The sequence below is a fragment of the Anser anser genome (assembly GCF_964211835.1).
Source record: "Anser anser genome assembly, chromosome: 1".
In the NCBI taxonomy this organism is placed as follows: domain Eukaryota; kingdom Metazoa; phylum Chordata; class Aves; order Anseriformes; family Anatidae; genus Anser; species Anser anser.
The window spans coordinates 123898391-123913628 of NC_139720.1; the positions used below are offsets into that span (position 1 = coordinate 123898391).

The window sequence follows — 15238 nt, forward strand, 5'->3', positions numbered from 1 at the left end:
AAAATTTAAAGAAGTCATTGTAGGTATAAACAGAACTCAAGGGGGATGTAGCTTGGAAACAGGCTTTCAATCTAAAATTCTTGAAATCGGGTGCTAATGTCTGGCCTGTGACTAAACAAAAACAAAAACAAAAAGCAAACTAAAACAAAACAAAACAAAAAAAAAGCCAAGCAAACAAACAAACTTCAAAGCTTAGAGCTATCTGATAAAGCTGCTGGCTGAGGAACAGGAGATATCTGTCTTCAGACTACTGTCTGTTTTCTTTCTGCAATCTGTTTTCTTTCTGCTTTACTTCTGGACTCTAATCTATAGCAGCCTTTTAGTTTGAAATATAAGGAAGTTCTTGGTGATAATACTGTTTTAAAAAATATTTTTGTAGTTTATTATTAATTATGCTTTCTATGCTATAAAACAGGGAGAGAGAAAAAAGCAAGATCTTTCATTTGAATTAGTAAGTTTCAAGGAAACTAGAAAAACCCATACTCAGTGGAGACATAAATTGAGATTTTATTGTTTGAATTGCTTTTCAGATGTAAATAAATAAACAAAAAGAGTTAGCATAAGCAATTCTCCAACAACAAAATTATAATTAAATAAAAAGAAAATCCCTGTTTTGTAACCAGTAATATTTGGAAAGATGAAAGCTGCATTTTTTTTTCTAAAGGTGGCTTTAATAGAATTTGAAATTGATATTCATAGAGTAGCATTTCTTATTGCCACAATTTGCCAATAGCCAATAAGAATGCATACACCATGGTGAGATTGCTATTGCAAACTTATTCCATGGGTCCCCAGGGAAGATTCTGTAATTGCAAAGTCACTAACTTCAGCATTAATTTCAGGCTAGGTATACCTGCATAGCATAATCATTAATACAAGTACTTTGGCAGGTGCCTAAGCCACTGATAAAAGCTATATTGGAAAGTTAGCAACCAAGTCACACTGAAGCATTAAGAATCTCAAAGCATTGTCTTTCTTTGCTGTGTAAGACGTTTACTGTGATGAAATCCAGTAAACCACAGAGAAGTATGTCTTACCTTGTCTTGACTTGTGCAGTTAATAAGCTATTATTTAGGCAATCCCATAGGTCTGTCTGTGAAACCTGAAAGTCTCTTGCTGCTAAATAATGGTAAGGATGAAAATCACGATTACGTAAGGAGTCCCACTTGCAACGGGGACTTCAAGGCAAAAATTGTTTTGTCAGTCTCGTAATCTGAGTATTGATTTGCTACCTCTCAGTAAACAATAAAACTCATCTCTTAAGAGATTGCAACCTGGATAGCCCAGAAACAACCATTACAGGCATTACATATGAAAATCAAGGAACATTTCCATTTAGAGAGTTCAGCAGTGACACATTTTAATCATTTTAGGAGTACTTTGTTTTATTCCAGAAATGGCAAATTGGGGTGTGGGTGGGGGTTGAGAACTGAAAGTGAAATCAGAGTAACTCTGGTTCCCTTGTGCCAACCCTGGCATGTTCAGAGGCCGAGACCTTCATCTATTCTCCCACATTTCCTTTGCAAGGAACATTAAGAATAAGATGAAAGACACCATGGAGAGCCCCTGTCCAACACTGCAGAAACAGCTGATGGGATCTAAAGGTATGGAGGGTCATTTTGAAGCTTGACAAATCACCTGCCAAACAAATCTCTTACTTTATAGTTGTCAGATGACTACAATTTATATGTGTTTTGTTGTTGTTGTTGTTGTTGTTGTTAAGCTTGAAACTTGGCTTCCTGTCAGCCTCGCTGTGACAAGAAATATTTATGAAATTTTAATGGAGAACTGCATTCACAGCACATTTGTTCAGTCTTCTTTTTAATTTCTAAATGCTTGTATTCTTATCTATTTTAATGCCAGCCTCTTAGTGCAAACTTTCTTCTTTCTTATGATAGTGTTCATCCTTTGCTTATTAATTCCTTCAGAAAAAAAAAACAACATAAAAACAAAAAACAAACAAAAAAGACTTTCATCAATTTAAATGGTTACTTATGCACCCAAGAAATGGCAGGGACTGGTGCCTGCAGGCAGTTTCTGCTGATTACCATGCCACGTGCTCTTTTTTTCTGAAATTGGAATCTGGAATATAAATACATGTAAATTCATGATTTTGAGTAATTTTGCCCATCTGACCATGTCAAGTAGTTTTCAACCTATTATCTGTAGACTTTGGGGTTTATTCTGAATATATTTTAAAGCTAACATACAGACATCTGAACATCCACTGGAAATTCTCATGTTTTGAAACAGCAAGAAAAAGTTGAAAATAGCTCTTGTGGTGAATTGGAGACTCCTGTCCACTTCAAGGCAGCATTATCAAGGGTGCTGCTGGTCTGACTCCCCTCTCCACCCTTACTGTCTGTCCACCATGGCTGTCCTGTTTGGGGACTGAACCTTACATGATTTGATGAGCAGAGGCTGTCTCACAAAGTAGAAAGTTTTTCTGGGTAAAACCCTAGGAAAATTTCCATAGATTTTAGGGGGCCTGGATTTCATATTTTGTGTAGGCAAAGAATGGATTTCCATACAGTGTTAATCTCTCTTCTGATACAAAAAGATCCCAGAATGCAAGATAGAAAGAACTCAGCATGTGTCTTGATCCCAGGTACTTGTAAATGTTTTCTTGCACTTTTACTCTTCTCTGTCAGTTAAAGTGCAATAGTTAGTTTATTGATTAAGTTCATTTAAAAACTGGGAAAGGTGACAGAGAAGATCCTGTCTGTAAAAATACAGAAACATAACAGCTAAAACACGTCTCAGAGGATAAATGTGTTATAAAACTCTAATGTTAGAGCCCAATGTATAGCAAAACATAAGAAATCACCACTTCTTAAAATTGTTTTCACTAATAATGTGTTAGTTAAAGTGCAATTTAGGGACAAAGTTTTTTAAAATTAACTTTCAAAGGTAGAGTCTTCAACCTAAAATGGTTGCCTGGTATTTAACAATGATCAGCCCTCAGAAATTCCCAGTGAAGTATCTATTTCTGATTTTTTTTTTTTTTGTTTTCAGAATAATAGTGGATGTTTGTTTGAAGGTATCATCTTCATTGTGTTTGTAGGCAGATCTTGAATTAAAATTCTCCACTAAAACAGGTTTGGGAGTTTTTGACCATCTAACTGGTAGGTGTGAACTATCTCCCTGAGAAGCAAGGTCATGCCAAACAGTTGCAGGTGACAAAGCTAATGCTTTGCCATGGGTCAGAGAAGTTTTTTTGCTCCTCTGTTCCAGCTCCCAGTCAGATGTTTGAGGTGAAGTTTAATAACCAAACTCCAGTATTCTGTATTGATTTGATTATGTTCTAATTTAGTAGGAAAGGAAAGAAAGTGTGGGAAGGGGAGGCTTCAGTGTACATTCCCATGAGACAATAAAGGCAAGGCTGAGATGAAGTGCTCGCCGCAGAGAGAAAAAAGCAGGAGAATAGATGCCCTGGGATGAGAGGGAAGATGTGAAATTCAAAGCTACAAGTTAGAGAAATGAGAAATCAGCATCTGTGAACACTAGAGAAAGTAATAAATTAAGTTATCTTAGCTGTAAGGGTTAAATACTCCATTTTCAAATATTTCTCGCAATTTACCCATGCCTACACAGAAATGTGTATGAGAAAAAACTATTGTCTAAGGTTTGGAAAGGAACAAGAAATTGTGATGAGATTTGACATCCTGAAGGGCTTGTTCTCTGATCACAGAAGAAATGAAGCATTGCATTTTAAAAGAGATTTTCAACTGAAAAATTTAATTGGACCTCACTTTTAAAGCATTTTGAATCCTCTTTGGATACAATATAGTGAACATACACACAAAAAAAAAGCCTACGGTATTTTGATGTTTGCTTATCTACATGCTATCCTGAAGTATGCCAGAACATAATGTAAATTATGAATAGAACATGGGTGTTTTGCTGTTGCACTGCAGGAGGTTAGGTTAGAAGAAGATTTTAGAATTCAGCATTTTGAGCCTGTCAGTAACAGGCAAAGCCAAAGGAAAGAACCTGAATGTAGGTCTGCAATTTATTTCCACACAAACTGTAGCCAGGTCTTCTGTGGGGACATTTTGTCACTGTCTTCCTGTTTCTGCAAGAGCTTAAGTGAAAGAGACAGAGTAAAAGTCCAGCTGCAGTAAATCCATTGGCACAATAGGTTTTATCCGTGTTGCTAGTATATTGAGTACAGCAGAAGCTGTAGTATTCTTTTTGGAGAATCTGCAAGTGTTATTTTTCTTGGTGTATTACCACAACCAAGCACCCAAACTATGAGTGTTTGTATTGATCATCTAAGGAAAATCCATGTTTTATCTTATTAAACAATGAAATTTGCTCAGAAAAAAAACAAACTGTATGGATATTATTTTTCCTCCTTTTGAATCCCAGAATACTATCCTTGAGGGATTCATTTTTTGTTGTTTAAAAGGGGTGATAAAGATGCTTTTGTTCCCAGGTAACTGATGTTAGAGATGGGAGAAGAGAGACAAGTGTGTCACACTTGCTAGAGTAAGTTTGCAAATGAATATGAGAGATTTGAGATAACAAACAATGACAGTAAAAGTAAGAATTCCTGAAAATGAGAGAGAAAACATTAAATTGCATATATTTAAACAATTATTAATTAAACCACCTATTTTTTTCACATTATAATATGATTATTATTAAATTCACACATACAAGTAAGCATGCTCCTTTAAACTGGGGGTTACTTTTTGGAAAAGGAAAGATCTCAGCTCCTGAAAAAAATTGTCTGCCAAAATCCTTCATGAATCATGGTCCTACTGGGCCTCAGTTTCCTCCTTTGTAAAATAAGTAACCAGATTTTTTTCTCCCATTGAGCTTCTGTATTAATATGCATCCTTTTTGTAAATCTGGTAGAAAGATACAAAATTTTATGTACTTAGGCTCATTGTTGTTCTGAGCATTTTCTATTTTGGAACCTATTGCATTTTTTTAGATTGGAGGCAGAAGTGGGTCATTCCCTAGTGATCTTAATATGGAATTCTTTCCCTTACACAAGGACCTCTAATTTTGCTGCTGGTCTTCTCCCTTATCAGTTACAGATTTGGCCAGTGCTTGTTTATCAGTATGTATTTATTATAGTATGTCACACAGTGGCTTCTGTCCACAGGCTATTACCTTGAACTGTAAAATAACTTTCAGCAGTATTTCAGTAAAAAAGGAAGGTCCTGTCACCAAAGACATAGTGGTAGCACAAAACATCAGGAATTCTGACCCAGAAAACCAAACCTAAGTAATCAGAGCCTGCAGCTCAACCAAATTTGCTGTCCAATAGTAGTTTTGATTAGTAGGACTAGAGGCAGAAAAGACATTTTTCCTCATTGCTTAAAAACTGAAGAAAACAAAATGCATGTATGTGTTTGACACAAGCCATGCGTACATTGCAGACTACTTTTTGTTTAAGCTGGCTGTTCTTGAATCACAGAACAACTTTAATGACCATTAGCTGCTCTCTCAGTGATTAAGTGAAGTCAAGAAAATAGACTGCTATTTGCATTCCCAAACACTCAGCACAGTTTATTGAGACTGATCAGATCAGTTTAAACAAGGAGTAAATTGAGATTCACTCCAACCTCTACCTATCTGGGGAACGCAATTAGGAATATGCTTCCTTCCTTATGGAAAAGTGAAACTGCCTTTTGGAACTGTCAGAAAGGGAAAATCTTTAATGCATAGGTGCTGGTAGCTTTCATTTGGTGTTGGGAGTATGAATCTAAAAGACATGGGTGTTGCCTGGAGATCAGAGAGTAGCATGTACATCAGCTAAGCAGCCACTGCTGCTAATGTGCTGCATGAGGAAAGTGTATTAAAGTCAGTGGCTAATGCAGTGAGGAATAAAAATTGTAGTTAACGCATCTTAAACTGAAATTAAACTTGGGCCTTAGTAAAGAGAATAGAAGACAGGCACACGCTGCATACTGACAAGCATACTGAAAAGCTGCCTTACCTCCATCTAGTTCTTCGGCTCCAAAATGATTCCTGTAGAAGAGCATAATCTCTATCTTGTAACACTTGTAGATAGTCACTAAACAAACAAGCAGCAGCAGAATAGCACCAAGCCCACCAGCAAGCTCAACTGTATACATCAGCTCTGCAAAGAATTACAAAATGCAGTAACAAACACATTCCAAAACAGAGAAAGATTAGCAGTAGACCTTACTTATATTAAACAGTAAAATAAAATAATGAGGGTTATTTTATTATTGTTATTTTTTTTAATTAGCTAAAGAACCCTTGAAAAAATAACAATAGGAACATTTTTCCTTTAATAACATACTTTTTCCTCTGGTACTGTGTCTGGATTGTTCATTTGAAAAAAGAACTGTTGCTGGGATGTGTATGTGCATATATATAAAAGAGAGATCTGATAACCCTCTTCCTTCTCTCTCTCACTGTGGATATATCACGGTTTGTTTTACACATGTAAATGTTGACATTCCAATGAAAGCAGAGGTGAATATTTTTTTTTTGTGGATTATAGTTAAAACACATTTCCTCCTTTAATCCACACAGAAATAAGAAAAAGATCTGGTTTTGGATGAGTTTTAGTCTACTGCCTACAATTAAACTAAGGATTTTTTTTCTTCCTAAAACAAACAAATGATCAAACAAAAAAAAAGCAAAGAAAAAATAGCTTGAGGGATGTGAAGACAAATTATACAAGGAATCCCAGAGCCTCACATCTCGGTTATATGTAAATATCTTTGACACAGTTTCCCAACGATTTGCAATTCATTTTTGTTCTCTCGTCGTTCTCCAAACAGGGTTTGCTTTATGGTTAGCCATTGCAAACCAACCCAATTTGTCAGTCCTGACGTCCCCATTCAGACCATGATCCCTCCTCTTTTGTGCCTTTGCTGCAGTCTGCCACTAGAGATTCACATGGCAGATTGAGTTCATGCTATGTAGTTCCCTTTTGAGGATGGTGACTCCAGTCAAATGTAGCCACATCTAATAACAGCAATCTCCTCAGTGGGGTCACTTATCAGTGAATAAGTAGTATGTCATCATGGGCCTTCAATCCCCTTGTCTTAACCATTGCACACTCAAGAAAACTCAAGCAGCTATGTGGCATCCATTTTGTGGCTAGTTTTCCTTTGCTAATCATCTTGAAACTAGCAATGTTAAACAAGGACAGTGGGATGGTTGCTAGAAATGTTGTAACTTGAAATGAGTAATAAATGGCATATCTTAAGACCATCTATATTTTTTCAATATCACTCAGTTCTGAGGAATGCCAAGAAATCAAATCTTGGAAAACTAAGTTATGCAGTTTGCTTCATAATATCTATGCTGGAGAAAGCTTTGTTCATGTTACTTTCACACCACACTCTTCCAGTGGGCAGGTTCTGTCTGACTGAAGCAGTGTAGGCCCGTTTTTTTGGCTTTTGTGGTTATGCAGACATGATACTCCAGCACAATACAATTCAATTAGAGAAATAAAAGGTTATAGGAGAAAGTGACAATTCCATTTATTTTGACTATGTCTACTGAGAATCACACATTTTTTTATTATTTTGAGGCAACTGTAAGATGATTTCATTGCTCTCTAGAAGGCACTAAAACTGTAATAAAGTAAAATAAAAAGGCATTTATATTCTGTCATTCTTTCCAAAACTGTGCTGGAAACTCCTTTGTGTTAGATATTTTCAAGACTGGCATGGTTATTTCAGACTTTCAATTGTCTTCTGGTCCAGATAGGGGAATGTTAATAAAAATAACCAAAAAAATAATAATGTTTGCATACAAGTAATACAGTATTTTACAATATGAATGGAAATGGAAATTGTTCTGCACTGGCTTACTATAGCCTGTATATCATTTTGTACTACAGGTGATGCAGCTGTTTAATAGGAACTAGAAGAACAGTTTTTAATATGTTGGGTTGCTAGGTACAAAATATTTATGTGCCTGCTGTTGTGACTCATTAAAAGTGACGGAAATACAGCTGGAAAACAAAAGTTTTTCCTAAATTAATGATTTTGAGATTAAATGGAAAAAATAGCTGCAGGTAGTTAGTTACCTGTTCTCTATCATTATGCATGAAATCAGACTAATGCACTGCATCATTTTTGCCATCAAAGAGTCCCTCTTAGGTTCTATTTTCCCCATAAAATTATTCAAGACTATGCTTGTATTTTTTCTTTAAAAAAAGTCTATATGAATATACATAAAACTGTCCTAAACCTATTAGGCAAGCAGAGCAAGAAACAAAACTCTCTAAGTCACCTTGGAAAGTACTAGAAATTGCCTTTTTTTCTGATGCTGCCTTGCCGATCATGTTCACATATGAGTACAAGGGGAAGATGATTCTTAAACAGAATTGTTTCCATAGTAAGTTTTTTGCTCTTTCCTTCTAGCATAGCAAGTTTGTGTTTTCCTCCATGCTGAGCTATGTATCAGCGCATACGCGCTCTCTGTCTCAGGTGAAGTTTATAAGGGTCTTAAGGCAGAGAGATACAGTAATTATCCATCCTTACACACCACCATGCAAAAGCCTTAGATAGTCCCCAAAGCACACAAACTAGTGCAGCCCTGTCTGTACAGTGCCGTGAAGGGCAGGACAGATTAGCCTGTGCATAGTGCCACATTAAACAGTTTGCTTTCAGGCCTCAAGCTAGTGCAACTGCAGGTTACTAAAGCATGCTGTGCAGGGGCACCATCTAGCTTTGAGCTGCCTTGGGAATTTTTTGAAGAGCATCACCCTGTGTTATGCCGAACTGAAGGAGTCAGAAGCAGTCTGGTTTTCCCCTTGTGAGGTGGAGCGGAGGACTCTGACTCCTACCTGGATGAGGTTACTCCTGAAAGGTGTCTTGTGAGGCTGTTGGTGATGTGTGTGACAGCAAGGATGTAGTAAAGGTGGAATAGCAAGGATAGAGTGTAAGGCTGCCTTTGCAGAAACATGATTGTTTTGTGCTGCTTTATTCTGCCTTCTGCACTGCAGTTTGAACATGATTGCTACAGCAGGCATTGCACTCCCTTTGAAGTGTGATCTGTTTTTCCTGCTGAAACTCAAGTTTCCTGCAGTGGCTGCACGCTAAAAAGATTCAATTTCAGCACAATTCCACATCAGAGGGGAGAGACAAAAAGTGCAAACCTTTTAAAACCTATTTAGCCTCTGTGTTACGTTTCTCAAATTACAGACCTTGCCCTCCTTAAGGAGCTGAGGCTGAATGTAGAAAGTAGTAGAGGAAAATTACTCGGCTAACCCTTAGGGGGACAGGCATTCTGTTAAACACAACAAATGAGCAAGTGCCAAGGAGCTACGTTCAGAAGCACAGCGATCATTTAGTTACAGGCAATTAACAATAGTCCTCCAGTAGCACAGGAACAGTTCTACTCCAACGGAAAACACATTGATTACTGCTGCAGTAGTAGATTGGTTTCTGAATAAATAGCTTCGATTTAAAACAAGATTTGTTACAAGCAGCTTGACCAACGGCTACATTTTTTTTTTCTCCTTATCAGGAGGTTTTGGCCCAGCAACCCAAAGAAAGAAAATGCTAATTAAAAAAAAGTACACATCCTCTCTAAATATTCAGCATGATGTGATGGTAATAAATGTACTCATTTTATAGCGATGCTGTCCTAATCATTAGGCGTATTTGTAGGATATATCTTTGATCTTTACCTGGCTTTAATTTTTGATAAACTTCCTTTCTCTGTGTAAAGCAGGTAATTCACTTATCTTAGCTGGAGTTGTAATAAGAAAGTAAATAAGAGTGTAAATAAGATTCATACCTCATGACTTATACAACATGCTTCAGAAACCTTACATTTAATGATCTGTGATAATTTAAAATTAATCTTATTCTATTCATTAGTCCGTATACAGTTGAGCTACCTAGAAAAATAATTATGTTTCAAACATTTTTTTGTGTGTGTGTGATTTATAACTCTTCAAGGACATGTGATTTATATCTGTGTATTAATTTTCTGAGGCTTTTTCAAAATCCAATTACAGTCTATCTAAGGTTTCAATTTTGCAATCACTTACACAGATTGCATAACTTCACAGAATATAAGTAATCCTTCTGAAGTCAACAGGACTATTCACAGAGCTTCAGGTTATCCCACACAAATCTCCGCAACTTTGTGTCTTAGACTCATTTCCATTCTCTGCTTGTCTTGGACAATTTTACAATAAAGCTAAAAGGCTTGTTTAGATTCAGTTCTTAGTTTGTCTAGATATATGTTCATAGGCTTCAATTATAAAGTGAAACATAAAGGTAATGGGTATAATTTGGAAAGGAAGCAGGTAAAGATAATGCTTACTAAAATTCTCCACTGTTATTTTCTATGATGATGCCCGAGAGAATGGAAAAAACCAGATACCGATAACCAATGCAAGACCAATGTTTCATCAGATGTAGTTTTGTTTATAAAGAGTTGTCTTACCCATAAAGGAAGGAGGAGGCCAGCTAGAAAAGGAATAGTCATCTGAATCTCATTTTAGACATCATCAGTAAAAAGAAGAGAGAGATTAGATTGGAAAGAAAGAAAACCATACTCATAGTTAAAAAAATGGAGAAGTATGATTTTTTTTTTCCTTTTTCTGAATACAGCATGGCTATAAAGCAATATATCTTTATACAGAGATATCTTTCATAGAAATATAGCATATTGAACCACAGCTTTACACAGCATATGCATACACAGTATGTGTATATGTACATGTATTAACTATTTTCTACTTTTTGATATTTTTTTCATTTGTTTCAAAGAGCAAAATAAATCTGTATTTAAGGAACAAAGATGGCTTTATGAATACTGCTGTGAATAACCACTAATAGATATTGTTGAAATAATAATACTTCTGATACCAGTAGAAGCAGATTTGGCATGTTCATTAGCTTGATCATGAAATCATCTATAAGCACAAAGCTTATACTTTCTGCCAGCATAGGCCACATAGGCCTGTAAATGCCTGCAGAGTTGACTTAAGGTGGGTAAGTTTGGTTATAGTTTTAAATTTTTATTTTTTTTCAATGCAGTAGCTTCATTTTATCTGTCAGAACTATTGAGACACGGTTATCTCACTTTATTTATTAGATCAATATATAATACATACTCCATATATGTATGTATGAGTGCCAATACAAGTTGGGGATCTTGTTGACCTATTCATTAGTACAACAGACAGCATATCCAAGCTGTGGTTCTGTTGGACATTTTAGTGTTACTAGACTAGAGAAAATAATTTGTAATAATAGAATGTATATTCTTAGTGATGACATTTTTATTCTTTCTGAGAAGTATGGAATACCTGTTCCCAGCAGAAGAATAATTACAGTCTTGAGCATGTTAGCTCAAGAGAAGACAAGATTGAAAAAAATGTAGATGCTGCAGCACTACTGAAGTTTACTAGATTTAAATACAGAACACTGCATTTTAAAGGCAGTTTATACTTCAAATTGAAAGAAAAAAAGTTGCAGATATGCAGATTTGAATTAATCTCTAGTTAGCTTCCGCAAATAAATTTTATATGACTTAAAACCTTACTGATTAGGAGAGATTCTATTTGCTTATTGTGCTACAGAAATCAGACATCCCACACAATTACTTCTTTTAGATCTGCTGAAAGAAATGAATGTAAGAAGTACTGGGAGGTGCCAAAATGTGGGGAAAAATGGAGTACCAAGTTCCAAGGATGTAAGATCATAAAACATACTGTTTACATTTCTTCCTATGGATAGCATTAATGAATAATTTAGCTCTGAATGGTTTATAAGAACAATTTGTGTTATTTTATTTTAAAATATTTTCTTCCTTGTCAATCAGGGTTAGAAAAGAACTTACATAGCCATTATATAAAAAGAACTATGATAAAAGAGGAACAAAAGCTGTTTTAAAAAGAAATCTGTTTAACAAACCAATTTGTTTGACATCTCTTCAGAGGAGAGCTGGATTTAGGCACATGGTAAGTAATCTGACTAATCTTTTCATTGGAGATGTCTTACTCCAGTTTTCTAAAGGATAGAAACCTTACTGATGAAGAAAAGAGTTTTATGAAGAGTTTCTGCCAAACAGACAGAAACATTCTTTAGTACACAACTAATTTACTGATTTTAGATGAGATTGAGTGTAAAAAGAGTAGTCATTATTGGTTAGGCTTGGGGAAAGAAGTCAGGAAGCCCCATGTCATGCACCTTTGTTCCTGTGTCATGTACTGAATCTTTGCACTGCTCAGAACAAGACAACCTGAAGGCTTCTTTAATGGCCTATGATGGCTTCTTTAATGACCTATGATGGCTTCTTTAATGGTGGGGGAGGGGGGAATCAATTCACATCAAATCAAATCAAATTTCACTTTCAATTCTAAAACCTAGAGAGGAACTCAGAACAGCTTATCCTACAGTGCAGAGCAAAAGCTGAATGCCTTATATGCTGGAAGACATACATGTGTGAGGTCTTAGCAAACCAAATGGATCTGTGTTTTACAAAAGTTTTGCTTCCACTGAGACTTAAGAGTCTTGCTGAAATGTTCAGTTAATTAAGAACAATTAACAGAAGTTGTAATATGAAACTCCTTGCTCTCGTATCTCACATGATGAGTGCCAATTCAGAAATTTCCGAAACATCATGAAGCAGTATGGCAAAGGGAACTGTAACTCCTGTGGTTTCTTCATGGAGTTTAGATGATAACTGTTGTTTCTTTTCTCTTTTAATTGTCACTCATGCCTACTGCTTTGTGAAGTTGTGTCTAGTCATTGAAAATTTTCGTGAAATCAAAAACTTAGATTATTCAAGTCCTGACATTATAAAACAGATTTACATTAATATGTGAACAACACAGTAATTTAAGGTGCTTCTCAGCAATTCTATTACCATTAATAACTGGATGAAGAATATTCAGAATTTCCTACTATTCATAATTTGGCTTCCAATATTTGGAAATATTAATACAATGTTTATGTGTTCACAGGCAAAGAGCTTAAAGTATGCCTACTTAAATTTTTCCTCAAGAAGCATTTCCTATGGAAAAAAATAACTTGCTTTAATTTCAAACATACATTCTCATGGGCAAATTCAAATAGAATAACTCTTCCTCTAAACAATATATTTTATTAAAACTCTTTAAAAGTTGTTTTAACCATCCCTCAGTTACATATGTTAGGGTCAAAGAACCCCATAGATGCCCTATGACAGAAGAAAACAGACCCAAGATATAAGAGGCACAGGACAGAAAAGTAAACAACATTGAGAAAAAATGGAAGAAAAAGAAGGAGATACTTTGAAAAAAATGCATAAAATGTATTACCTGCCCACAGGTCTGATGGGTGTCCCATGAAAACCGTAAATATGTTATTTAGTTTTTAAAATAAGAAAAACTGAAAAAAAAAACAACCCTCAAAACTTAGGAGAGCATAGAATTTGAGATTATTTTTGCATTGGTATTTTATTTGCAGACATGCAGTCAAGAATTTCCACAGAAATAGCCACAAAATTAAATAATAATCTGTATTACCACCTAAGTTTACAATTAAATAAGACCACAAGAGATTTGATCCAGCATGAAAGTCATAGTTTAGAAGATGTAATATTGTAGAAGAACATTATTTCTTCTTATGCATTATATTTTTATTTATTACGTATGGGCTTGTTTTCTTGAATTAAAAGCCTGTGAAAAAATAGAATTGTAGTGTATGATCCACCCCTTACATCATCTGCAGTATGTAGTTTGTCATTAATAAATTTGGGTTTAGCTACTGTCAGTACCACCCTCAATATTAATTTCTAGAAGGTTCCTCTATCTAGTTGAAGACTGACCTGTAACTGCTACAGATGATCGATGATAGCTATCATCACTAAGCAACAAAATCAGCTTCAGATTGTAACAAATAGATCGTTTTTGTTCACACAGAAGAGCAAGTAACTCTATTATTGTAAAAATGATAGAAAGAAATTTGATCAACAGCTGGAGGAAGAGAATGAAAGTTAGATCTCCTGGGTTCTGGTCGCTCTCTATTGCTGATTATTTTTGGACAAATTTTGTAGGAATGGACCAGAGGAGGAAACAGCATTGGCATTGCTATACTTAAAATGTTCTACTGCCTTTAGCTCTGAGTTAAATGTTTCCTGTGCGTGGCATCTGAGGAAAGGTAGGCATCTAGAAATGGTTAGCTGTCTGCATAAAAATACTGATCATAGGTTTTCTCCACTGGCAGTCACAAAGAGGAACTCAGGAGGAAATTGGGGCTAAACTGCCAGAGATGGGGACTGATGGTACCTGGGCTAAAGGGAGATGCCTAGACCGCAGTTGTCTGAAGCTGGATGCCTAAAGTAGTGTAGCTTTTACTGCACAGCTCTTGCCCTAAACTTTCTTTAATAAGGTGGGAGGCTCAGGGTTTCAATTCCAGGACCAAATCAGGGAGAAAGTAGAAGCTCCCTTGCCCTGGCTGCTCATGTTGGGCACTGGCATGTGAAGGGACTGCCACCAGCTCCTGCTTTCATTTTCTGTGAGGTAAATAGCTCCCTTCTGGGACAGACTGGAGTGAAGAGTAAGAAAGATGCATGTAGGTGTTTGCTGGTGATTCAGCCTCTCAACTATTTGTCCTTTCAGGATGTGTAATTGTGGGCATACCCAAAAGCTCCCACTGGAAGTTCATGTTTACAGAGAATATATTGAGCAGGGCAAAGCAAGAGGCAGAAGGTTGTTTTTAAGGCTTACATTTTGTACCTGAATCCCCACTCTAGCATTTAGCTCTAAATACCTCTTTTCCCAGGAACACTTTTTGTCCAGTAACAGAGCTTTCTGCTTTTTTGTCTCTTCTGATCTGAGTGATAATGTATCACATATGAAGTTTAAGAGTGATTTATCAGTTTGTTTTCAGGTAAGTAGTGAACATTTCAAATTCACCATTTCTGTTTGCTTATACCGATGAAAAAGAGAGATCTCTAACTAGAAAACCAGGAAAAACTAATACCTCTGCAAATGCTTTAGTTTCAGGAAACAAATTTACCTAATTGTTAGGTCCCTATTGTTCTAAGTGAGCAAATAATCAAAAATTAATAAACAGCTAACTCATTCCTATCAGAGACTAAATATGGATCTAAACAGGGAAACCTAAAACGAAATGTTGTCATGGTGATATACAGGAGACTAAGCAAGCAGTGCAAAGCTCCTCTTCCTAGGAGACCTGAGAGACAAGATCAAATTTTTATCTGTCATGGTTAATTTATCATTTCACTCAAACTGTTGTCAACATGCAAAGTATGTAGAAGGCTTGTA

General features: G+C 35.9%; 1 protein-coding gene across 5 annotated transcripts in view; it reads right to left on the reverse strand.

Annotated features, from left to right (window-relative positions):
• IL1RAPL1 (interleukin 1 receptor accessory protein like 1) overlaps window positions 1-15238 on the reverse strand; it is a 777496-nt gene that overhangs the window by 17310 nt on the left and 744948 nt on the right. For all 5 annotated transcript variants that reach the window (XM_083851491.1, XM_083851493.1, XM_083851492.1 and 2 more), the window contains one exon: window positions 5954-6097. In XM_083851491.1, coding sequence (XP_083707617.1) covers window positions 5954-6097 — 144 coding nt within the window. The remainder of the gene's footprint in view (window positions 1-5953; window positions 6098-15238) is intronic.